Here is a 23,861-nt window from a genome sequence, read left to right on the forward strand (position 1 = left end):
TAAAGTTATTGACTATCTCCACCCGCTACGCTCCAGTCCAAACATTTCCCCGCAAACTCCCGTATACAGAGGTCTTCGTATGAATAATTCAATCATTCATCCTCATCATACGCTAGTATTAATGGTTACAAGTAATTTACCGACTCAATTTATTCATACAACGTTCGTTATTGTTTAAGCTTTCTTCAATTCATCTCGAGCAGCAAATGCCCATACGAAAAAGGATCAAGAGCCTCGGCGAAGTTGAGTTAAAGCCGCGGCAAGATTTCCCCATCGAGCGGATCTCCTCGGGGTAGAAGAAACTAGGGCTATTCGCCTCCGAGGTGGCGCTGCCCCACTCTCGCTCTTTTATGTCAATCATTATCTGAACACCTCGGCGATAGAGAAGGAGTAGGATGATATGAATGCAGGGTTTACGATGCCGCCTACATCTACCGCCTCAGCCCGCCGCAGTCGGAGAACGATTGCATGTCAAAGGTGTCGCCAACGGAAAGTGCGGTGCAGCTTGAATGTCACTGGGGCGCCTTGTATCGGCTGCACACAGGACCGTACTCAATGTATAGTCCCAACTGGGCGAGTGCAGAAGTAAGATGGAAGCTCCGTAGCATGAGTTGATAGATGCTGACGTCAGTGTATTGTAGACCTGAGCGATACGGTGGGCCGGTTCTCCTCGCAGGCCCTCAGAATCCGAATCCGCCGCTTCCGCAGACACCAGCATGTAGAGTGGAGCTCCCAGCGTTCCAAGTTCAGCCACAGCAAGATGTACCTCTAAACGCAGGTGCAGATGCCGCTGCAGCTCGCGAAGCGCATGATATCGAAGATGAAGAGCGAAACGGTGATGAAATCGCAGCGGCCGCTTTAGGGCAACCGCGACGAGTGGGCGAAGTGCCCTTCTACACAGGTAACTAAGAAGGAAAGTTGATACTATACTTATGCTTATCGTCTAACTAGGAGACCGAACCGGGCCTGTGTCTACTCTGGATATCTGCTCGCCGGATCACTCGTTGCCCAGACACTGTCTAATCCCATCGAATAACCAGACTACCCTGACTGAAGATGATCGCGACTACCTCCAAAAGAAGGGAGTCTTCACCCTACCTAAGCCCGACACTTGTGAGAGCCTTCTTCGTGCATATTTCTATCATGTACATCCAATCATGCCAGTGATTGAAGTGGGCTCCATTTTGAACTATCATCCAGGCCGGCTTGGTGATTGTAATACTCTACTGCTTTGGAGCGTATTTTTCGTTGCAGTCAATGTGAGAAGATTACAACCAATACGATCCAGCAAGTCTAACGTTTGGTATTTAGTTCGTTTCACCGCCTGTTTATGAGCAAGAAGGTTATGTCTCTCGGAAGGAAATGAAAGCCACGATGTACTCACGTGCGAAGGTGAGCAAGATCTATCTCGCCTTTACACTTGCCGTGTTGATACGTGTAGTGTATGTACGATATTGGCGGAGAGAGAAACAAGGTCACGCTTCTGCAAGCCTCCCTGCTGTTAGGGTTTTGGCACTCGGAGCAAGACGAACACATGCAACCTTGGTACTGGACCGGAATTGCAATTAACCTCTGCCAAATGCTGGGTTTACACCGGGATCCGGATTCCTTGAGGTATAATTCATCTATCACAGATCATCAGAGACGTTTGTGGCGCCGTCTGTGGTGGACCTGCTTCTTCCGGGATCGCTGGCTTGGTCTTACTCTTGGTAGACCACTGAGAATCAATCTGGACGACTGCGACCTGCCGATGTCCGTACCGGCGGACCTACTCAGCGAGCTTGATAGCATACCTGAAGCCGTTTCTGTGTCATATGTTCCCCAGGATTTTCACAAACTGGCAGAGTTCTGGATTATTTTAATTGAGCTGAGCCAGCTCTTGGGTAACGTTCTGGTGCTGAAAAGCCAATCTGTGAAGTCAAAGTCCTCTGTCAATCAGATCAATGCTCTTGAAGCACAGATTACGCGATGCAAATTGCCAGATCAAGATGAACATGGCCTGACTCCTTTGGCAAAGTTCTACGCACATCACATTCATCTGCATTATCAGTTAAGCCTGTCTCCCCTCTTAGCATTGTCAGCACTAATCCCACCGAAACAGGGCGCTTTTGATCACATTATACCGTCCCTACGGAATCGAACATCCAGAGAGTCTCTCTCTAAGCCAACAAGAAATTGAGCAGCAACGCCTGCAGTCAAAGGCCGATGCCGCGGCATCAAAGTCAACCGAGATCCTTGACATTCTTGTTCGAGAAAATCTGCTTGAATATGTAGGACCAATGACGTAAGTTCGAGAGACCTCTCCTTTTACGCATTTTCCTCCATATAAGTTTCATCTAATGTACGATAGACCCGCGCTCTTAGTCCCGGTTATGCAAACCCACCTTCTCAATTGTAAATATGGCAACCCGCTTTCGAGACGTTTCAGCTTCAATAAGCTCGATATGTGCATGGGCGTCCTGGAAGAATTGCAGAAAACGTATACAGTTGCGTCTTTATTTCGTGGGATTTTCACAAAAGCTTTGCAGCAAATATTTCCAACATATGCCGCGAGCTCACCTCTATCCCTCCGGCCTGGTGCCTCTACAGGTGCTGATCCGGTTGGGCCTCACTCGGATACTGTTCCTGCTGAAACAGCCAGTGGAGAATGTAATCAGAAAATTGGTGACGGGGTTGAGTTATCTATGCCTACTGGCTTTATCGATGCGTTAATAGATGAGAATGCGATCTTCGACTTTTTAGATACATGGAATGAAGTATGATATGCTCTTTCTAACCCTATCTCGGAGCTGCATCCGGTGATAATTTGCGGGGAAACGTTCGGAGGCCTCCCGTAGCGGGTGGAGATAGTCAACCCTTATCGGAAGAAGACCGGTCTAATTCGCTGGCCAGTCTGCTCATCTTAATAGCCTATTTGGGGAAGAGGTAAAGTTCTCCACATTTCTTATCAAGGGGTAAGGCGGTCTGTATACTTGATTTTGTAAGATGTAATAGAAACATCGACATGCGATAAAGAGGGACCGGGGTGCATCCGAGCAGGTTTGAGAGAATAGAGGAATATTGTGTACACTCGAGTATCTGTATGCATATTCGGGACGGCCCCGAATAAAGACGCCAGATGACTCTCGGCCTGCTCCCAGGATAGGTCTATGACATGGATATAAGAGATGTAGGCTCACGATGGAATTCGAGGAATGCTTGCCCTGAGCTCATTCACGTGGGAAGGGTCTCATATCTACCTACAGGTTACCGTCATGTCTTCCGCACAAGCTGCTTTTCGTTCTCTGTCCACCTCTCCCGATGACTCTAATCCGAGGTCTCTAGCCAGTAGTTGGACAACGGATATTACAGTTCCCAGAGTGGAGACCAGCGACCGCCCCGAGGTCCATGGCCCCATAAACTACAGCAGCCCGTTCATCTCGGAGCGAGCTATCGACCAACCCCGACCCCTCAAGGTGGTCTACATTGGAGCGGGTATCTCGGGGATCATTGCGGCCATACGTTTCATGCAGGCAGTCCCTACCCTAGACTTAGTGATTTATGAAAAGAACCCCGAGCTGGGAGGCACCTGGTATGAGAATAGGTATCCTGGATGTGCATGCGGTACGGGGCACCAATCCAAAAGTGATGGGTATCTTCTAACGAGCTTAGATGTCCCATCTCATGCCTATCAGCTTAGCTTTGAGTCTTGGACCGGGTGGAGCAGCTTTTTCTCAGGCTCCGATGAAATCCTGGAATACTGGAAACGGGTGGCGAAGAAATACGACGTCCGAAAATATATCCAATTTGAGAAACGATGTACTGGGGCTCGGTGGAATGAGGCATTGGGGAAATGGTTTGTCCAGATGCTGGACTTACAAACGGGGCAGACATTTGAAGACAGCGCTGATGTCTTGATCACGGGAACGGGCCAGCTCAACGAATGGAAATGGCCACCAATTCCCGGACTGCACAGTTTCAAGGGGAAATTACTTCACAGCGCTTGCTGGGACGAGACGTATGACCTTAAGGTAGGTAAGTGCGCGTTGTACAACCGAGTTGCTCCGCTGATGAGTGGGATTTACAGGGCCGGAGTGTCGCTGTTGTTGGCGGTGGGAGCAGTGGGATCCAGATTGTCCCAGCTATTCTGGATACCGTGCAGTCTATGGACCACTATATCCGTGGAAAGATGTGGATCTGTAGCCAACTTGGTGGGGAGCAGCTCGCTGAGCGAACAGGCCAGAAAGGAGGGAACTTTCAGTTCACCGCAGAGGAGAAGGATACATGGCGTGAAGATCCCGCTGCATACATTCGCTATCGGAAGGATCTAGAGTTCAAGATGCAGACTTTTCATGGGAAATCGCAAAGAGGAAGCAAAATGCAAATCGCTGCGCAGGCCGAGTACAAGGCTGACATGGAGCACCGACTGAAGCCGAAACCAGAACTCTTGGAACAACTCCTCCCGACCTTCCCTCCTCTCTGCAAACGCATTGCGCCTGGCCCTGGCTATCTGGAAGCCCTGACCTCACCCAAGGTTAACGTCATCACTTCTAGCATCACCAATGTAGACGCCACGGGTATCATTGCCGATGGAAAACACCGTCCTGTTGATGCGATTGTCTGCGCGACAGGTTTCGAGACCAGCCCGGGTAGCGGATTCCCTATTCTCGGACGGCAAGGAGTAAATCTTCGTCAACGCTATGCCGAATGTCCTGAGACCTATCTGGGGCTTTGCACGGATGGCTTCCCGAACTTTTTCCAATCGCTGGGACCGAACTCATTCCAGGGAGCTGGGAATTTGCTTATCACGATAGAGCAGACGCATCTATATATGTCGGAAATCCTGACCCGAATGGCATACGATAATATCGGGTTGGTAGAGCCGAAGCGGTCACAGGTCGAAAATTTCACCAAGTATGCAGAAGAGTACTTTAAACGCACCGTCTATAGCGCGGAATGTGCGAGCTGGTACAAATCCTCCCCGCCAGGCACATCCCCAGAAGCGCAAAAACGGGGGCGGGTCGCAGCTCTATGGCCAGGAAGTAGCCTCCACGCCATCAGGGCGCTAACACGGGTTCGATGGGAGGACTTTGAAGTGAGCCCGTATGATGGCAACGACTTTGGCTGGTTTGGAAACGGATGGACAGTAAAAGAGAAGGCGCCGCATGTCGATGATGGAATGACGCCTTATCTGGATCATACTGGGTTTGTGGATGATGTCCAGTTAGAAGATAACGAGAGGAGTATGTATTGAGGCTAGACATGTAAAGGCATTCATTCAGAGATCTTCCCTATCTGTGGATGAGATGGTAGTTGTAGTAGTCTACCATTTAGAGATGTACTGGCTTTCGTAACGAGTACACTAGAGCGACATTAGTGAGCTTGACTTCGCAGGATGATCACATTGGAGCCAGATTAGATCCTTTATTGGGTTGTTGGACCGGCGCTAGATGTTAGGGTACTGCGGGGGGTTGCCCTCAAAAAGATAAGATCCCCGCTCTCTCTAAATCAAACCGCAAGCCGGACCCGCATCAAGTTATTACCACGACTCTCGATCTTGCAAAGCCTCTCATGACAGGTGAAACCAGTAATTTCACGAATAGACGGACTATAAGCGCGTACGTCAGCGTCCACATTTGTGCTTGTTAAACATTGCTGACGATTCCTGCTAGTTGCCTGAGATGTCGTCAACAGAAAATAAAGTGCACTGGGGAAAACCCGTGCCGCAATTGTCAACGTCGACATGCTGTGTGTACATTCGAGCGCGATCACGATAAAGTATTAGTTACAAAAAAGCATCTGCTGGAGCTGAAACAGCGCATCATCCAGCTAGAAAGGGACAACCGTGCTCTTCGCCAGCAACACGAGTCCTCAGAGGATCATGATAATTGTGTATATGCACCCTCCCCTGTCGCCGATGGACTCGACTCGACGGCGGCAGGCGGCAACTCCATGCTCACGCCTCAGTCGGCGTCAATGTTCACGGACTCTGCGGCAACCGATGGGAATATGGTGAATCCTTTGACTACCGGTCCTCCAACGTATATAGCAGATCGGACCGGCAAAGTTTGTACGTTGTAACTCACCACGTCCTTTTGCAAACAACTAACACAACTGCACAGATTATCTGGGGCATAGCTCCACCTGGTCGCTGACGATGCGTCTCCTGGAGCTCACTCACGAAACGCTCTATAAATGTCCATTCCCTGCTGGGATGCAGCGGCTGGATTCAACAATCTATGACCTGGGATGGGATGGTACAAGACACACCGTCATGCCGGGTGTTGCAGGATTGCCTTCCCTGGATCATTCCCTCTTCCTTATGAATGTGACTAAATTTCACACGGGCTTAATCTTTCACTTGTTTGACGAAAAGACCTTCGTAGCTAGGCTTTACGAGTTTTATCGCGATCCCGCGGAGAATGTACACACGGCGGGACTATGGTTTATCCAATTCCTTGTGATAATGGCTCTGGGCAAAGCGTTTATTGGTCTTAGAACCAACGGCGAGGCTCTCCCTGGGGCAAACCTCTTTCTGAAAGCTTTTATGATGCTTCCAGACTATTGTTGCCTATGGCGAGAACCAAGTCTATCCGGAGAACTGCTGTGTGCAATGGCGCTATATTTGCAATGTATCGACTGGCGAGTTTCGGCGCACAACATGGTAAGTCTCTGTACCTCACGCTTTGCCCACATTAGGGGAGTCTTTCACTGTGCTTTGTTTCCATACAGAACATTTAATATACCAAATAGATAGGACAGGCTCTTCGGATTATGTTTGTGCACGGATACCATACGAATATTCCCCGAGGTACGTTCGAGGATTCTGCTCTTGAGCGATCGCGAAAGGTTTGGTGGACTGTATTCAATCTCGAACGGCAGATGTCAGTCCTTATGGGCATTCCTTCAGGTGTCAGTAACCAGGATATCACTGCCTCATTGCCGTCCTACCCGGAGTCGTTGAACAGGGGCGCTACGATGGCGATACATGTGAAGCTCAGCCAGGCTTTTGGGATAGTGGTGGACAGTATGACTGCAATCTACACGGAATCATAACAAAGATGCTGACGGATCTGTAGAGCTCTACGGGCAGGACAGTCATGTCAACGCCAAGTTTGTAAGAAATGCACAGAAGGTGCTGCAATCTGTCGCCGGCGTGGCCCCCGAGCTTACGGACCACTTTCCGATCCCTGAGGAGGGTTCACTAAATGGGATCTCGCGGGACACTGGCTATATGAATCTGCTATATCATCAGGTACCTTATGATTAGCGGCGTTAGGTGTCGTACAGCTGACTGATTATGCACTCCCAGTGTATCATGGTAGCTACCCGGCCATTCCTTGTTGGTCTGATAATCAGGCGTATCCGGTCTGAGAACCCCGAAATCGTCATACCCTCCTCGATTAGGCTTCTCCTGCAAGTGTGTATTGACTCTGCGAAAAAGACTATCCACATACTGCAGGCGCTACAGCGCCAACAGTTACTCGGTGTGTTCCCTGTTCTACTTCCTACAATTGTATACTCTAACATTTCCCGAATCCCAGAGCACTTTCTTCCATTTGACCTCGAAAGCGCTATTTCTGCCGGCGTGATCATGTGCATGGCCGCAATCGTAGCTCCATTCTTAGTTGAAAGTCCTCGTCATTATTTAGAAGGTGTATTTGCTATTCTGGCAGAGATGGTTGAGAAGGGAAACCTGGTGGCCGAGGCGCACAAGAACAAGCTGGAGCACCTGGAGGCGCTTTTAAGTGAATTTCAAACACCGGGTTCTGCACGGAGAGGCGACACAGGTAGCGGGTGCCATCCGGTACCGGAGCCAGCAGAAGACGATGATAATGGAGAGGAATTGATGCGGGACGGCGAAGCTGCGGGCCTGGGTCTGATCGGTGGTGAGGGGTTAGGGCACGTCGAGCCATGGGATCTGACGCATGATATCACTGCCTCACAGCTGATGACGGTGGCCAGTACATTGGACGTGAATGGGATGCTTGACTGGGTGGGGTTTGATTTAGCCATGGATGAGAGTAACAACCATCCCACGCTGTGATGGTCAGATTTGTTTGTCAACTGCATGAGCTACACATGTTCCAAGTCAAAGATGGCCTGGCTATATGACCTCAATTTCGCATCCCCTCATTATGAAAACCTTCCTCGGTGCTGCCAAGGTCTTTCATGCGGGGTCTGAGCCCTGGCACCGTATTCTTATCATTCAAGACCTCCAGTGGAGATATCCTCTGGTCCTTTCCCCACATAGATCGGATGCACCTCCGAGATAAGACAAGATAGGGTATCGGAGCACTCAAACGAGATATATAGTATGTAGACATCGTAAAAGAGATGATATGACCACATTATAACGTTCCAGAACAGTTGCCAAAGATAAGAGACGTATAATGCCCCTCAATAAAGTACCCCCCGAACTTGTCCCCGTCCCTCCGACAGCGCACTCGCCCAACTCTGATCTCCCAGTCATCGCGTTCCGAGGGGCGTTGATTGACCGGACGTTCGATGGTGCCGTTGCCTCTGTGTATACGAGCGAATGGCCGCGGGGAGGACACTGGAAAATCTCCGGTGAACAGCTCGCCGCTACGCCCCACTACCACGCCACCACGCACGAGGCGTACACCGTCCTGAAAGGCAGCGGAACTTATCTCCTGGGCAAGTCCCCGTTGGACCCGGACACTGACGCACAGGGTAATCCAGTCGGGGTCAAATTTGTTGCTCGTGCGGGGGACGTTTTTATTTTTCCGGTGAATCTTAAACATACCCATGGATTTTAGGAGGGACTGTATATAAGTGACTTGGGCTGATATTACTCTCTATAGGCTGGGGTTACGCACTTTGTAACGGACACGGAGGATGATTACGAAATTATCGGCTATTACTTGCTGGTGAGTTGACTTACAAGTGATCTCGTATTCAGGGCATACTGAGGGTGATGGCGTAGAACGAACGGAATTCTCTTGAGGAACTGTACGACATGGAGTATGCATTGGATTCAGTAGAGGAGACGGACAGGATGCGCGAAAAGTGCAGACAAGTGCCATTGCCTGTCCACGATCCCATATATGGCAAGGAGGGGCCGCTTCTGAGTGTCTGGAAGAGAGATGGTTAGCTAAGTATTGGTCAATGATAAGCGGATACCTTATCTGGATATCGATTGATCTGTTTGCTACACCATAGAATCCTTTTCTGCAACTTAATCACAAAGGGAAGCCAAGCCCCGGAAGTGCTTTCCCGCGGAAAGACAATACTGATATGGGATATGGAGGTATGCTTCTGCGTTTCCACTCCTGTCCACCTATCCACGGGTTGATTGGACCGTATCAGATGGTGACGTAGAGTCCGTGCGGCAATTGGCCGCAGTCCGAGAGGAGATAACAACATCTACTTGGCTATCTGGACGCTTGAAATCTGGGGAAACGTCCTGCTCATCTTTTTTGCCGCATGCAGTAAGGGTAGACGCTGGCTAGCCGCGTGATTAGGCCACGTTGATCCCTTGCTCCTAAAGTTCGAGATCCCTTATACGAGTGTTCTTATATACTGGATCTATCCCCTATGGTTTATTACAAGATGGTTGATATAATTGTCTTTCTCATTCAATCTCTAGAGGGGTACATTCATGGATGTTCTGCAAATCGCTCTGTGAATTTACCCATACAACTACGACTTTGTTAGCAAATACAAACCGTCTCCTTCTGTATTGTATAGAATTGTATGACATAGACCCATTTGATAACAATGTTGGACTCCAAGGATTCACTCTCTGCAGAGCCTCAGCTCAAGCATGAGATTGAAAAGACAAGAGATATGAGCGACACGCTCCATCCGTCGACCAGCTTGCACGACGGAAGCATGATGGAAACACAGGACACTCGAAATGGTCAATTCCATCGTTCCTTTTCTCCGCGCCAGGTCCATGTAAGAACAAGTGAATGTCGCAGAATCATTCCTTCCCTTGGCTACTAACAAGGAACCATGTAGATTATCTCACTCGGTTCCAACATCGGCAGCGGAGTATTTATCGCAACAGGCCAGGCTCTCGCCTCGGGGGGTCCAGGGAATATGGTCCTTGCCTACGGAATGGTTTGCAGCGCGGTCTGGGCCGTACTGCAGTCCTTGTCTGAGATGACTATCGCGTTCCCCGTCTCAGGCAACTACATCGACTATGCTGATCGGTGGGTTGATCCTGCCTTGGCCTTCGGGGCGGGTTTCGCAGAGTGGCTTGGTTTGTGCATCTGAAGCGAAACATGACATCTCATTATTCTGACAAGCAAATAGCATGGAGCGCAATTGTGGCGTCAGAAGCGGGCTTTTTCAATGTACTAGTACAGTACTGGGCAGAGGGATCGTTGCCCCTTGCAGCTACAGGTAAGTATACCCGGTGTGTCTCAGCCATGGGCATGGATGGTGTCTAACATGCTGCCCAGTCACCATATTCCTTGCAGTCTGCCTGTTTGTCTTCTTACTTCCTAACAAGGCTTTTGCCTGGTTCGAATACATCACCTCTATCATTAAAATATTCCTCTTCCTTTTAATCATTGTGCTTGCCTTGGCCCTGGTTTTGGGCGCTGGACCGAACGGCTACGTCCATCACGGCGAAACTTGGACAGACCTTCCCCCCTTTCTCAATGGATTCACCGTATGTTCCAATTGGCAACCTTGCTAAAATAGCTCCCTCAGATCTAACGGAAATAGGGGTTCGCAAACTGCGCCCTGCTGGCTGTCTGGGCAGTTGGCGATCAAGTCTTCATTGGAATCATGGGTGGTGAAGCCGAAAGTCCACGGTTCTCGATGGCACACGCGACAAAGCTCGTTCCATTCCGGGTGAACTTCATCTACATGGTCAGCATCGCTTTTATCACAATCCTGGTTCCGTCAAACGATGAGCGTCTACTCAGTGGAAGCGGAGTCGCTGCGTCTCCCTTTGTCATCGCCGTTCAAGACGCAGGTATCCCGGTGGTTCCGTCCATTTTGAATGCCGGAATGATATGCGGAGTGCTTGCAATTTCTGCAGAAGGCGTTTATCTCTCCTCAAGAGTGTTGAGAACGATGGCGCATCAACGTCTCATTCCGGAAGTTCTCGCCAAAGTTGATTCTCGAGGCAGGCCGAGATGGGCGCTGGTGATCACCAGCGTGTTTTCCGCCATCCTTTCTTATATCCAACTTGCATGTAAGCGTGAACCCCTTCGGAAAATTATCCATTAATACAGCTCTAACCGTCAAGGTATCCTACAGCCGGAGGCCTCACTGTGCTGAACTGGCTGATTGCTATCAGTAGCGCTTCTTTCTTTACAAACTGGGGTATTATCGCCTTCACCAATTGGCGCTTCCATTGCGCACTCAAGGCACAAAAGGACCAGCTGTTTACCGAGATATATGGGTGGAAGTCGACATTCTGGCCCACGGCTCCAGCGTGGCTTATGTTGGTTTCCCTCATGTTGCTGGCGTGCTGTGTTGGATGCGGTGTTAAGCCTGTTGTATGTCAAGCCACCCCCTTTCTTTTCCTGCCCTCTTAACTTTAGAGGCAAGCAAAGGCAAAACTGTTACCTGGCTAACAAGATCCCGGTTACTCATAGGGCGGCCTTACCTTTACTGCAGAGAACTTCTTCCAGTACACACTCGGGCTCTGGGTCATCGCCGGCTTAACCCTCGCTTACAAAATTATTTTCAGAACCCCGTGGAGAGACCCAAAGACCGCGGATTGCATCACTGGCAGACGGACCCTGGGGGCGGAGGAAATCATGGTTCTCGACCGTTACTATGAGCAGCCCTGGTGGAGGCGGTTTCTTACATACGTACAGCTGTGGTAGTGCTGGCTGTATTGTTCCTATGGGTGTTCTTTTTATTAGTCCGAGACTAGGGAGCTTCTTGTTCCACATGAAGGTATCTAGAAATGTATTAAAAATCTAGATGGCTTTGATCGAAATACTAGGTTCATAGGCTCAAAAGCCGTGAGTGGATTTATCCATGCTCGTCAACAAACTGGACTTCTCTGCGCGGTGCGCTCCTTTTGAAGCTCCTAGTAATTGCTAGGTCCACTTCAACTCTAGTTCTTGAAATATTTGTATATGAAGTAGCCCATGGGGGTAATCTATTAACCAACGACGGGCCGGAGAACGGAGAATTGCGGTGATTCCAGCTGAACATACGGTGGGTATAAGATACATCACCGGCCGTTGGAGTAAATACTCTGGGAAGGCTGAGCTGAAACTGAAAACTTAATACACCACCAGCTGCAAGATGCGATTGAATCAGATCTCACCGTGATTCTCCTGGACATTTCACTCGCCAGTGTCAAGCCCGAATCTCCACCCATCGGCATTGCCAACAAATATCCAGCTTTGGCCCCGCGACGATCAGTGATTGAAACCCCACCAGATCTACATTTTATGGCCACTATGTTACGTTACTGCGGTCAAGATTGTAGCTGAAACTCCTCCCACCCGGCTATAAATTGTCATTCTTCCTCCTCTGAATTTCTCTCTCACTCTATTCCTCCAATCTGCCCTACACAGTCATCAAGAACAAAACCGTACCGAATATACCAAGCCCGACCACCACAAACATTCAATATGTCTGTTCAAACACTCCAAGAGTACGCCTTCCTACCTGGCTATCTTCTATCCTGTCCATGATAATCAAAACTAACTCCTATGCCTCTTCTCTAGTCCTGGCGAGGTCCTCCAAGTCATCGAGAGCGGCAAGCCAACCATCATCCATTACTGGGATCCCCAGATGGGACCAGAATCGCCACTCGCTCCCATGTTCTACAGCAAGGCTGAAGACCATGATGGGTTGAGCATTTACATTGTCGATTCTGGCTTTATTCATCCCGAACATTCACCAGATGAATTACCCTTGACGGTCTTCTATTTAGATGGCATCGAGGTAGACGCGGCTGCATTCGATCCGAGCCAGATCGAAGGACTTTTCCAGAGGAACACATGATTTCTACATTGGCCGGTTACGTTTTATTATGATACTTGAATTATCTCATGATGTACCTAGCTCCGCCCTCTATCAGGCAATTAGCAAGATACGTTTAGAGCTGAGTACCGTACCTGATCATTACCGATAATAGCACTTGCGTGTTTTCAGCTTGGAAGTTATGATATGCCGTTGCAGCAACAACATTCACATTTAAGAGCATATTCACATCGTGAAGAGTGTGAGCGAGTATTGTGCTGCGGCGATAGTATCCCAAATCAATAACCTTCTGATGCCATGACAGAAACATTCCTTGACGTTCTAAAATAGCAGACGGAGATAAAGAGGTAACAACATCATGAAAGGAAGGCTTCTAACAATGAATCATCGAGCTAGACATCTACGAATTACTTAGGGCTAGTCCTGATGAGGACAGGGCCACTAGCCCTAGTGAAATGAGACTTTAGTGGGTCAGATACTCAATTTTATGAAGTACCTTAATGCAAACACCTGCAGTCACCAGGTGGGTGCTCAATCAGAAAATTACCCCAAAGTTACTATATCACTATTGCACCGCTTCGTTAGAAGCAGTGATGGATGTTCTCGTACCAGATGGACTCAACTACATACAACAACCTTCTTTGAGCACAGCACAGTGTATGGCTAGACCCTTCTGTTTCACACAAATATCCGCGGCCAATCAGTCAGTTAATGACGTGAACACCAAGCTTGCCTGTAACGTACACTCTTCCTACATGTGCTGCGCCTCTACTCATTTCCAGTAGTTAATCCGATAATTTGAGTCATGTAGAGCATCATGATGTTTCAAGGATATGTAGAAAGCGAGGTGTTTGTGTTTATGTGCATGTGGGTTCGATGAAGCCTACCAGCTGAATGACATCACAATGCATCGCCATTCTATTATTGAACCAAGTTGCAAACTCAAAGAGTTCTGCTTAAATATCTGCAGTGCAGGAGCACAAATACTAGTGAACAAAAGCTTCTGACATAGCACGATTGGCATCTTAAGCTTGGCACAAGATCTGCCGCCGGAAGAAAGTTCTTCATAACAGAAGACAGTCAATGTAACATAGCCAGATTGATATATAGAATACTCCAGTTACGAGTCCGTCTCATGCCTGCCAAGACAGCTTTATTTAGAATCTCAATTGCCCGTCGCTCTAGGTGACAGCAGAAGTTTGACTTCGCCCTGAGCTCCCTGTTTCAACTAACCTCCAGAGAAGTATTGAAGGAAAATCGCCACCCAGTTGCCCAACGCCTTTGCAATGGCTCGCCTACATAGGCAGCACCATTGCACCGGACCCGGGCGGCCGATTTTCGGGGTTTTCTAGCCAAATGGAAACTGAGACAAGAACGCAGACGTGGGGGTTGTGGGTGTGTAGTGTATCCTGCCGTATGCAAGAGCAAGCCGGCCTCTAGACGGAGTCATGCTGCCCAGCAGAGCCTAAAGTGATGAATGTGGTCAGGACCTAGTAGGGGGACACACATTACTGGTGACTTGATTCCAGGTGAAAAGGGGTAAGAATCTGAAGTGTCATATCCGGGTGGGATCTGCCATTCTGTTCTCCCAGGACTTTGGTCAGTCCGGTAATGGAGACACTTCTCACAGCCATATCCTGCGCCATGCAGGTGGAAGATCCCATATTCCATGCTCAGTTATGCCAGGGGGATGCAAGGCTGAATTTCCTGCGTGGGCTGCTGAATCTCACCGAAACAGATCGATGTAGACCACCACAGTGGAAGAGATCATCCACTACTGGACACCCTGCAGGGATGTGCATTACAACATGATGGGCACCAGTTGAATCCAACAAATGACAGGCCAAATTACTTGGAATTCGCGCCCCCACAGTTGTCAAACGTAACATGGTCCTTTTATGGACTGTGAGTCGTGACATGTCAGGATAATCATAGAACGTATCACCTGACTCGACTCAAGGACTAGCAAGCCACTGAGATATGACCTCGACATTTCTGGTGCCAGACTCGGGGAACGAAAAGGGGAGGTAGAGGGATGGAACCTTTCCCTGCAATGTGGAAAGGATGAAGGATCACTTTATTTGCTGTTTCGCCACTTGAGTCGCATGCACGCAATCCCCGGAGGAGTATTTCCATATATTTATTCGGCTGATGAGTGCTGCATGTCGCTATGCACCTTCCTGTTATATTCTGGGCTGTAGATAGGACCCCTCGACATCGCCTCTACCCCAGGCGCGGGCTTTTGTCCACGCGTTTCTGTCCCTTGTCTTTCCGAATGCCCTACCAAGTGACACCGGTACAAGCCGGCGCTGAGTTGACTTACGTATGAGAGAGGAGAGAATAGCAATCGAAATGGGTTCGCCCAAGCAGATTGTATTATGTTTCGACGACTTGGGAAATACGTTTGTGGGAGATGAATCGGACAGTAATGTCTTAAAAATTTTTCGGGTAGGCTTCATAATCCAGTCTTCACGAGAGAAAACAAGAATACAAGCATGATAAAGTGATTGCCTTGATTCTGACCTATTTGCGACTTATTTATAGATGTTGGATCACGGCAAAGGCGAGCATTTCCACCACTATCAACCAGGAATTGGGACCCACGTATCACCATATCACACCCGAACTCAACGCATTAAGCACGAATATTTGAAGATGAAAAATGCTGCTATTGGCTCCTCCCTTGGCGAACATATTATGGGGGGTTATTTGTTCCTCATGCGACATTACTCCCCCGGTGACCAGTTATATTTGTTCGGTTTCGGCCACGGCGCTCATGTTTCGCGCGTTCTAGCTGAAATGCTGGATTATACCGGTGTGCTCCTAGAAGGAGATAAGAAACAGGTCCATCTTGTTTGGAAGACTTTCGCTAAGTGGCAGCAGCAGCGCAGTGATAGCGAGGGGCAACGGAGGAGGAAGAAGAAGCTCTTTGGATATCTCGAGGCCTTCCGGGAAGCCTTCTGCCGCCCAATCACGCGTATTAAATTCATGGGTCTGTTTGACTCTGTTCATACTGTGCCATGGTTTGAGCTTCCAGGTATGCGCAGAACTAAGTTCCTACATACTCCTCGCACTTCTAGTAGGGTCATCCGGCATGCCGTGGTGATCGATGAGCGCCGCGCTATGTATCGAGAGGACTTGATATCAACCATCGAACATGACCAGGGCCCAAGTGAGCTGAGTACAGGACGGCTTCGGCCAAACGAACGACCTTCGGAAGGGTCTGAGCCACGACCCTACGGCTCTTCCTCCTCTGATACCGAGAGTATTTCAAATCACCAATGCCAGGGATACCACGCATCTGGATCCAAATACAATTTGCGAAGAAAAGGCCGGACTGTGCTGATGCTAGCTAGAGCTCCAGAGGAATGGGAGTCACAAAGTGGAACATCAGGGCTCTCGGCTGCACATCCAGATGCTGTTAGCCTGGTAGAAGACAATGATGATGACGGTAATGGTGACCAAGACATCCAAGAAATGTGGTTCGCCGGAGATCACGCAGATATTGGTGGTGGTTACAAAGTCAGCAAAGATGAAACGTGGCCCCTCAGCCACATTCCGCTGGTTTGGATGGTCCAGGAAGCGAAACGCGCGGGACTCCAATTTGACGAGCAAAAGCTCAAACGTTTCGAGTGTCGGGAGGAATCCTTCGGTGGATCATCCCATATTCGAACGGGATCCCGGCATTCCGAGCACTTATCACCTTATCCAAACCACCACTCTGAGGGCCTGACCAGTACTCAAAGAGTGGCATCCGATAGCACGCTCAATCAGACGGACCTCTCCTCCTGGAGTTCCAGCCACACAGCTCTTGAGCTCTCTAGAAATGAAGGAGTACTCCCTGACCCATTAGCATTCAACAACGACCTGTCTACAGTGTCTGTGCTGAAGAGATGTCTTTTGGAGTACTTGCCGCTTCGTCGCGTGAAATTGCAGTCGGACGAGTCGTGGAGACCTATTCGATGGCCTCCTTCCCGTGGAACCGCCCGCAATATTCCCCGGGATGCTCAGATTCATGTATCTGTGGGGCGTCGTACTGATGCCAATCCAAACTGTCGCCAGGGAATCTGATCCTTGGTGAGGGTGGCCCGCATATCACACGGGTATCATCAGAGCATAATATTGGGGACTGGCCAACAAAGGATTATGAAGGGGATCCAGTCAGGTGTGTACTAGAGCGAAGACAGAGTTCCTAAGGGACTTTGAGAAGGGACTATTCGAGGTGTGGTTTGAGACAAATGGGGTCTGTCTTCGTCAAACTAGAGACAGGCGTATATCCAACAATTCTCCAAGGGATAGAGGAAGACATTTCAGTCATATCACATTCGGACGTTGCCTTACTCCAAGTGATTTCTCTATGTATATTATGTACTTGCAAGGCAGTTGCTTATAGTCCTCACTGTGAGAAGAGCCGCGCCGGGTAATGAAGTGATTGTACATGAAATCGATCGTGCAGTTTAGGTCACACCTAATCCTCCCACGCGCTACATCTTGATAGCAAAGCATGATATCTCGGGAGACCTGTTATTGGTGAAGGTTTGCCAGCTGTGTAATATGAAAGACTGTTATTCGTACAAGTATCGTTGACAAGTAATATCAAAATAGTATATAAAAAGAGTACAATTTCCAGAAACGCAATGGAGAGGATACCAGCTCCTCGGCTTAAGGATGATCACTTCAGGCCTCCCTGACAGCAATGGTTGTGACCGAGCACCACCTTCTCCCGTGCTTCTCGCGTATCTCAGCCATCACCCGTACACGCCGGCAGACCAACCTGACCCACGTACCCAATGCCTGGGGTTGGAACTTCTCGCTGAGGTATGGTATATCCTTGACACTCCAAGAACGCCGATCCGTATGTTCAAAGGCGCCAAAGGTGAGCAGATTGGCACTTTGCATTGCCAGCATGACCACGACGGTCACTCCAGAAGATGTGGAAAAGACGATGCAAATGTCCATTCTTCTTGATCCTTTGTTGGATGAGAAGCGCTGCATCTTTAAAGCAGGGTTGGGTAGCTCCACGCGTACACCCTTTCGAACGAACAAAACCGCATTCTTACTCATTGCTGAAGACTGTGGAAGTTCAAATACGGGCATAGGAAAAGGTTGTCGTGGGCTGGACGGTGCAATCTTCTGGTAGACGTAAAGGGGTGTTGGCTTTCCGCGTGCATCGATGTACATCAGCTGGTTGATGCTGGTGCGCACATATTGGTCACCCATTGAGGATACGCGCTTGAGGACGATCGATACGAAGCCTGAGTAGGGGTTGTCTTCAGTCTCCACGACGCAGTCCAGAGATGCAAGGTAGGTATCAGTGACTTTATCATAAACAATAGGGAGGTCTATATGAAGACCTCTGTTGGTCATTGAGAATGGATCATGAGATTCCCAGGCACGATATGCCACAATGTTGTGCGAGAAAGCGAATTGGGCAGGAGACGTGGCCAGCAAGCCGTGGTGAGTGCTAGCCTCGGCCTTAGGGTCATACCATGCGAATATCGAGCGATCGTCGTCCTGTGTCATGATTTTTTCTTGGAGTCGTATAAACGCCCGTTCCTCTCCTTCACCATACATCATGGGCATGTTTACCGAGAAGATCCCCATCAAACAATATGCCGCGTCTTCTGGGCGGGTGGTTTTTCGATGTGCTGCCCAGGACATTCGCTTCGCGATGCTTACTGAGTCCAGCTGGCTCGGATCCTCGATAACCTCTTCGTCGATGTTGGTGATTCGAGACAGGGTCGCTGCCAGAGTCCTTTTCGTCCCGATCTTCTCCCACTCGTGCGAGAAGAAAACAATCTCCCGCGGCGCCAGCAGTTCCTGGAGGGTCCAGCCTCTTGTAAACCACCTGCTCTTCTCAAACTCCGAGCGTTCCTGATAAGGGTCACAATTTCGCGGGACATCGGATAAGTACGCGTAGCATAGGTCGGCATTCGTATACCACAAAAACATCGAATTCAGCGCCTCCGACAACTCAGCGCTGCTTGTTTTGTCGATGCAACACGTATCGATCCAGACGTATTGGAATCCATCTTTGATAACTTGAGCGCAGGCCGATTTGACTTTGTGCCATCCTTTCTTTCGTGTTGCGGTAGGATCTTCGATATCACTGAGGAGGATCTCTTCCACTCCCCACGTATGCGAGAGAATCACATAGGTCGGGATTTGGTCGGGTGGGAAATCGATCAGTTTGAGAGTTTTGGCGCTTAACAGACGCATTGTGTGAGGTAAAGAAAGTTATCCCCCAAGAAGAAAGCATCTGAGGAGAGTGGGATATTAAAAGGATGTTGTTCACTGAAGAGGAATTCGTGCCTAACGAGGCGGAGGTTGCAGCGGGGCGGACAGTCCAACGTGTCCAGGTTGACCAGCACACCACTTCAACGACAAAATTAGAACCTCAGAATGTGGGGATCCAATTTTGCTGAGGTGTTGGAAGTATATACAGTATACAGCTGTGACATCATTTACTTGGGGCGCTGCAGGTGAGAGTGTGTCAGGCATTGCACCCTGCATGAAGAGACCTCAACACTACTACCACGGTCTGCGAAGAATAAGAATAATAAATATTCCAATAGAAACCCGATCTCGATTGAAGAGATAAATCTCAGTATGTACCAGGTAGATTGATAGCGACAACTAAACGGATTATACATACCGTGCACATTTTTATAAATCCCTGGTCCTTTCTTTTCTCTCCAAGTAACCAAGCATTAGTCGATCATTTAACTGCAGGAGAACAGCCTCACGGGGCACCAATGACAACACATCCACACAGCCATGTATAGTTATTACGACTCCTACGTCTTATTAAGATGTTTCTTAATGGCCCAGGACCCTGACTGGCATCCCTACTGATGTGGCATGACGCGCAGCGGGACGTATGTAGGCGAATCGAGTTCAGTCAACAAGTTATTTATTAAGTGCTGCAACCGGCTTGTTTCACGGAATTATATTTTCTCCTCGTGTAGGACGGTAGCCGCCATGGCCGTGCCCTCGAAGTGTCCTAAATAAGTCATCAACGGGACCTTTGTGGTCGATGAAGCGATGGCGTACCTGCATTCCAGGCGCCGAGATCGACGTATATCCCGGGGATACTACCCCGATAAGGGCGATTTCCGTTTAACTGAGATGCACTTCATGGGCAAAGCCCCAAAGATGGCCAAGACGCCAACGGCGATCGCGACGTAGAACGAGTAGACAATGGCCGAGTTGTACGCGTGTAAGACAGCAGGTAACAGGTGTCTATCGACCTGGTCTCGAAATGAGTTTGCGCCCGCTCTTGCTATCGCCGCGGCATCAACGCAGGTGCCTCGGTGCGCAGATTTCGCAATAAGCTGGTGTGGAAGATAGCTTGCGCAACCGAAATGGAGAGAGCGCCTCCAAGGGTTTGCATGAACATGAGGATCGCTGTAGCACTGGGCATGTCATCTGGGGAGAGCACGGTCTGGATTGCTATCACCGATTGTTGAATGCCGATTCCGATGCCCATGCCGTACAATGCCTGGTACCCAATCCATTCGGAATGGCCTGAATCCACCCGAAGAGTCGAGAGAAGCCCTGCGCCGACAGATGCCAGCACTGGGGATACGAGCATAAACGGTGTATAGTACCCGGTCAGCGTCACAAGGATGCCGGAGAGCAGACTCATCGTGACCATGCCCAGGATCATCGGGAGGGTCATAATACCTGACTGTGTCGCGGACACGTTCTTAATGCTTTGGAGCCATATCGGGAGCTAAAGGAATCTTTTATTAGGTGCACTGGCGCAACGGGACTTCTTCGGGATATCTGCTTACATAGAACGCGAAGACCATAAAGGAGGCATTCACGCAAAAGGTAAACAGTGCTGCCCCCCACATGTTTCTATTGGCAATCAAGCGGGGAGGGATCGTTGCTTTCTCTTGCCGCCACCATTGCAAGCCGATAAATGTCAGGATGAGGACCCCGGAGATCACAAATAAGGTAATTACCCGGCTTCCCCCCCAGGGATATTGCCCCCCTCCCCGTTGCAATGCCAGCAGTAGACAGATGATGCCGGTCAGGAAGAAGAACATCCCGACCAGGTCTGATTGCGATAATTGTTCCCTTAGCCCAGCGCATCGCTTTACGGGCTGAGGTGTCTTGAAGAAGCACAAGATAAAGGAACCCGTGACTGCACCAATTGGTAAATTGATATAAAAGCACCACCGCCAGCTGAGGTAGTCGGTCAGTGCTCCTCCAAGTAGGGGTCCCACTACATTAGCAATCCCGAATGTTGTTCCAAAGAGGCCCATAAAGAGGGGCCTTCGAGCCACTAGCACAGTCTGGGAGACCACCAGGATTGACCCAGACTCGATTCCTGCCGATCCAAGTCCTGCAATGGCGCACCCGAGGATCAGTCCCAACGAGGAGCTGGTGACACCGCAAACCAATGAACCAATCTCAAAGATGCCCAGCGATATCAGGTAGACCCACTTGGAGGAGTAAAACGTATACATCTTCCCGAAAATCAGGGTCATGGCACACGTGGTGAGAAGATAGGCACTGCCGTACCATCCAACATCTCCCAACGAGTGAAATTGGCTGGTGAGCCTGGGGATTGCCGTTGCGACGATCGTGTTATCCTAGAACCAAGACCCTAGTCAGCTAGATGATCTCCCCCCAAATTCTTTTTTGTTTGTACAGCCAAACCGATGAAGAGTGTACGACATACCAACGCGGAGCAGCAAAAGGCGAGGAACAACGATATCGTGATAATGACCAGCCTCCATGTCGATGGATACTCCGGGGTTTTGACATCCCTATACTCGGAGTACGGCAACTTTGCTTCATCGGGGACAACGTGCTCGCCCTGGTGTACTGAAGAACCGGGCCCGGATCCATTGTGTGTCTGCCCCGGGTCGAGGGTTTGTCGAGCAGTAGAAGCTTCACACTTGGAATTGGATGTCTGTTGTGAGTTAGAAGGATGTACGAGTGACTGGGAAGCGCCCGAGCTGCTCTCTGTCATTTTTTACCCAGTGCCTTGTAATCATCCCCTGAGAATAGTGGCGGAATGCGAACTGCGGTGAGATTACTCTATGTTCTATTCGATCGTGGGACTCGTACAGGCGCAGGTATGATAGATGCTCTTGCACTCAGGGCGAAAGCAGTCTCTGTTGGTCGACCGGTTATTTATGGCTTGGATGCAAAGGGACAAGAGGGTGCGTTGCATGTACTTCGTTGTCTTTTGGCGGATTTTGAGATCAACCTTGCTATTATTGGTGTTCATAATGCGGCAGCTCTGAAGCCGAGCGATTTGAGGGGACCTCACTTGAGGGCATCTCTATAGGTATCCGATATTTGTTAATGAAGGCCTAGTTGGTTTCTAGCATATGGAATGCCTTTGTACTAGCTTTACTGTCGTCCAACTGTATGGATCGGGATTGGATTCCTCGATCATACTGGTAGAATGGCTAGGTATGCCTTTCCGTTCGTCTGAGCTATACTGAAGCATGTTGAGACCAAAGACGATGCTTCATATCTATAGCACATTGATTAGAAATACCAGAAACAGTACTCGGCAGCCAATATCGGTGCCTAAGAAGGTGGAATCCTTCCATGTTTGATTGCTTGAGACTCACATCGCGGATCCACCGATCTGTTGATCCTTTGGACCTTTGTTTAGGGTTCGGCTGGCAGCGGCCCGCAACGGAATGAATGTCTGCCAGCGGTCCACGCCCAGAGTCCCTGTCGTCTCTGCCTTTCAAGACTCCGATGTCGGGGCTTACATACTATGGCCTTATAATCCCGTTGAAACCCTAGTCCAGGTATTATCTAGAAGACTGAGGAAAGGACAGATAGCAACATGGCGCAGCAGAAAGAGCAGAAAGACATCTGGTCTGCCGACCTTTACGGCGAGAAGGTGGCCCCATTCGTTGCAACTTCGACTGAGAAAGTTCTCGAATGGCTGGACCCCAAGCCCACTGGTAAGACTTCGGATGACAATCGCTAGGCTTAGCAAACAAGACAGATGAAATTCTCGATATTGGGTGCGGGGAAGGCCCCTTGACAGCCCGTATAGCTCCCATGTTAAACGAATTGTGGGCGTCGATGGCTCACCCAACATGATCCAACACTTCAAGAAGGCCTACCCACACATTGAGTCACGGGTTGTCGATTGTCAACTGCTGGATCAAGAGTCGGACCTCACAACTGGGAGTTTTGACAAGGTCTTTTCGAACGCTGCCTTGCATTTGATACTGAGAGACCCTGAAACCAGATCCAATACGATCAAGGGCTGCTTCGAGGCGCTCAAACCAGGTGGCCTTCTGATCAATGAATTCGGTACGCTGGGAAATGTGGCCGAGGTGCATTCCGCAATTATCAGCGGTCTAGCCACTCAAAGTATTCCTGTTGAGCAGGCACGTGAGGCATCGCCTTGGTGGTTCCCATCTCAATAGGCTATGAAGAACCTTGTTGAAGGAACAGGCTTTAACTGGGTCAAGGGCGAGGTCCAGCTCAGACAGACCACGTTGACAGAGCATGAAAATGGTGGTCTTGAAGGATGGTAGGTTGACACCAATAATTATCGACCTTGTAACTGATGGCATATAGGATTCGTCTGTTTGGTGAGCCCTTTCTCGAACTCCTTCCGTCGACCGAGGCACGCGATGTAGCCGTCAAACACGCCGTTGACGTTCTCGAGGCTGTTGGAAGACAGCAGCATGATGGTTCTTTTACTGTCAACTACATTCGCCTTCGCTTCGTTGCTCAAAAGCCAGAGTGGTGTCCTCTTAGGTCTAGGGAATCCTGTATCTCAACACAGTTCATAATCTCTCGTGCTTCACAATCATGATATTTACCTATCCACTCACAAGACATAAGACCCTGGTTTCGTCCAAGACAAAATCGCATGCCTGATAGCACACAATTGTAATCGTTTGGCGGCTATATTAATCCGTAAATTCGGCATCATCCGTGATAGTATCACCCTG

General features: G+C 49.4%; 10 protein-coding genes across 10 annotated transcripts; 8 read left to right on the forward strand and 2 right to left on the reverse strand.

Moving 5' to 3' along the window:
* Positions 1–418: 418 nt before the first annotated feature.
* Positions 419–2,762, forward strand: ANOM_008861 (Zn(II)2Cys6 transcription factor; the record flags this gene model as incomplete). The annotated part of the gene is made up of 7 exons (XM_015554117.1): positions 419–585; positions 642–901; positions 952–1,259; positions 1,312–1,392; positions 1,442–2,049; positions 2,102–2,284; positions 2,351–2,762. The coding sequence occupies 7 exons, from the start codon at positions 419–421 to the stop codon at positions 2,760–2,762; spliced, it is 2,019 nt and encodes a 672-aa protein (XP_015402865.1).
* A 492-nt stretch (positions 2,763–3,254) lies between these two features.
* ANOM_008862 (flavin-containing monooxygenase) lies at positions 3,255–5,233 on the forward strand (the record flags this gene model as incomplete). The annotated part of the gene is made up of 3 exons (XM_015554118.1): positions 3,255–3,603; positions 3,652–4,010; positions 4,067–5,233. 3 exons carry the CDS (start codon positions 3,255–3,257, stop codon positions 5,231–5,233), a joined length of 1,875 nt encoding a protein of 624 aa, XP_015402867.1.
* Positions 5,234–5,808: 575 nt separating this feature from the next.
* On the forward strand, positions 5,809–8,026 carry ANOM_008863 (fungal specific transcription factor domain-containing protein; the record flags this gene model as incomplete). The annotated part of the gene is made up of 6 exons (XM_015554119.1): positions 5,809–6,049; positions 6,102–6,643; positions 6,733–7,006; positions 7,059–7,234; positions 7,292–7,466; positions 7,524–8,026. Coding segments are annotated over 6 exons (1,911 nt in total), but the record flags the coding sequence as incomplete, so codon positions are not given.
* A 346-nt stretch (positions 8,027–8,372) lies between these two features.
* On the forward strand, positions 8,373–9,094 carry ANOM_008864 (cupin domain-containing protein; the record flags this gene model as incomplete). Its single annotated transcript, XM_015554120.1, has 3 exons — positions 8,373–8,729; positions 8,805–8,870; positions 8,927–9,094. The coding sequence occupies 3 exons, from the start codon at positions 8,373–8,375 to the stop codon at positions 9,092–9,094; spliced, it is 591 nt and encodes a 196-aa protein (XP_015402868.1).
* Positions 9,095–9,720: 626 nt separating this feature from the next.
* ANOM_008865 (uncharacterized protein) lies at positions 9,721–11,792 on the forward strand (the record flags this gene model as incomplete). Its single annotated transcript, XM_015554121.1, has 7 exons — positions 9,721–9,900; positions 9,964–10,207; positions 10,261–10,350; positions 10,410–10,621; positions 10,678–11,152; positions 11,218–11,459; positions 11,559–11,792. The coding sequence occupies 7 exons, from the start codon at positions 9,721–9,723 to the stop codon at positions 11,790–11,792; spliced, it is 1,677 nt and encodes a 558-aa protein (XP_015402871.1).
* Positions 11,793–12,554: 762 nt separating this feature from the next.
* ANOM_008866 (uncharacterized protein) lies at positions 12,555–12,930 on the forward strand (the record flags this gene model as incomplete). Its single annotated transcript, XM_015554122.1, has 2 exons — positions 12,555–12,577; positions 12,651–12,930. The coding sequence occupies 2 exons, from the start codon at positions 12,555–12,557 to the stop codon at positions 12,928–12,930; spliced, it is 303 nt and encodes a 100-aa protein (XP_015402870.1).
* A 2,634-nt stretch (positions 12,931–15,564) lies between these two features.
* On the forward strand, positions 15,565–16,980 carry ANOM_008867 (T6SS phospholipase effector Tle1-like catalytic domain-containing protein; the record flags this gene model as incomplete). Its single annotated transcript, XM_015554123.1, has 1 exon — positions 15,565–16,980. One exon carries the CDS (start codon positions 15,565–15,567, stop codon positions 16,978–16,980), a length of 1,416 nt encoding a protein of 471 aa, XP_015402869.1.
* Positions 16,981–17,586: 606 nt separating this feature from the next.
* On the reverse strand, positions 17,587–19,128 carry ANOM_008868 (uncharacterized protein; the record flags this gene model as incomplete). The annotated part of the gene is made up of 1 exon (XM_015554124.1): positions 17,587–19,128. The coding sequence occupies one exon, from the start codon at positions 19,126–19,128 to the stop codon at positions 17,587–17,589; it is 1,542 nt and encodes a 513-aa protein (XP_015402864.1).
* Positions 19,129–20,191: 1,063 nt separating this feature from the next.
* Positions 20,192–21,895, reverse strand: ANOM_008869 (MDR family MFS transporter; the record flags this gene model as incomplete). The annotated part of the gene is made up of 3 exons (XM_015554125.1): positions 20,192–20,644; positions 20,706–21,512; positions 21,602–21,895. The coding sequence occupies 3 exons, from the start codon at positions 21,893–21,895 to the stop codon at positions 20,192–20,194; spliced, it is 1,554 nt and encodes a 517-aa protein (XP_015402863.1).
* An 837-nt stretch (positions 21,896–22,732) lies between these two features.
* On the forward strand, positions 22,733–23,722 carry ANOM_008870 (class I SAM-dependent methyltransferase; the record flags this gene model as incomplete). Its single annotated transcript, XM_015554126.1, has 5 exons — positions 22,733–22,853; positions 22,880–22,916; positions 22,949–23,292; positions 23,356–23,434; positions 23,482–23,722. 5 exons carry the CDS (start codon positions 22,733–22,735, stop codon positions 23,720–23,722), a joined length of 822 nt encoding a protein of 273 aa, XP_015402861.1.
* Between the last annotated feature and the right edge of the window lie 139 nt (positions 23,723–23,861).

The sequence above is a fragment of the Aspergillus nomiae genome, assembly GCF_001204775.2.
Source record: "Aspergillus nomiae NRRL 13137 chromosome Unknown contig00394, whole genome shotgun sequence".
Classification (NCBI taxonomy): domain Eukaryota; kingdom Fungi; phylum Ascomycota; class Eurotiomycetes; order Eurotiales; family Aspergillaceae; genus Aspergillus; species Aspergillus nomiae.